Source organism: Anneissia japonica, unplaced genomic scaffold (assembly GCF_011630105.1).
Source record: "Anneissia japonica isolate Jap-2015-1 unplaced genomic scaffold, ASM1163010v1 scaffold206702_len699_cov204, whole genome shotgun sequence".
Lineage (NCBI taxonomy): Eukaryota > Metazoa > Echinodermata > Crinoidea > Comatulida > Comatulidae > Anneissia > Anneissia japonica.
In genome coordinates, this window is record NW_022725017.1 from 1 (window position 1) to 699 (window position 699).

Sequence of the window (699 nt, forward strand, 5' to 3'; positions counted from 1 at the left end):
CTTTCGACACGATTCTTCAATTCAACACAAGGCTTATGTGGAAATTTGGACAATGACAGAGAAAATGAGTACATTACAAGCAATGGAGAACAAGTGAGAACATAATTTATTTATTTTTAAATTGTTAATTTATTGAAGTTTACAGAACCATTTTCATATGCTGTACATATTTTTATTTTGTTTTTAGACTGAGAGTATCAATATGTTTGGCAATAGCTGGGCTTATGATCCAGATAACTGTGAGGGTGAAATGGGTGATGATCCTCCAGATCCATGTGGTGATAATCCTGGCAAAGAAGCAGAAGCTCAAACAAAATGTCAGATCATTACTGACAGTACTGGTTAGTTTTCTTATTGTTATCGTTGTTTATTCCTGGTTCTTCCCTTGTTTTTTTTTTTTAATTTAATGTCATATTGTTTGATTTTATTCCAGGTCCATTCCAGAACTGCCATAGTGTAGTTCCACCTGAATCATACTATGACAGCTGTGTTTATGATTTATGTGCCACTTTACCAGCTGAATCAGATCTTTGTGAAGGTGTTGGCAAGTATGCAGGAGCATGTTTAGACAGTAACATTGAAATTAGAGTTTGGAGAAGAACGAATTTCTGTCGTAAGTTCACTAAAACTGAATTAAACCTTTGTTGAGATAAGATACCTGTAAATGGCAACGAGCTATGAATTAAAATATTTTATGTA

At 33.8% G+C, this 699-nt stretch overlaps 1 protein-coding gene across 1 annotated transcript; it reads left to right on the plus strand.

Moving 5' to 3' along the window:
• Nucleotides 1-6: 6 nt before the first annotated feature.
• On the plus strand, nucleotides 7-613 carry LOC117112647 (von Willebrand factor-like; the record flags this gene model as incomplete). The annotated part of the gene is made up of 3 exons (XM_033255756.1): nucleotides 7-93; nucleotides 188-341; nucleotides 434-613. Coding segments are annotated over exons 2-3 (319 nt in total), but the record flags the coding sequence as incomplete, so codon positions are not given.
• Nucleotides 614-699: the final 86 nt, after the last annotated feature.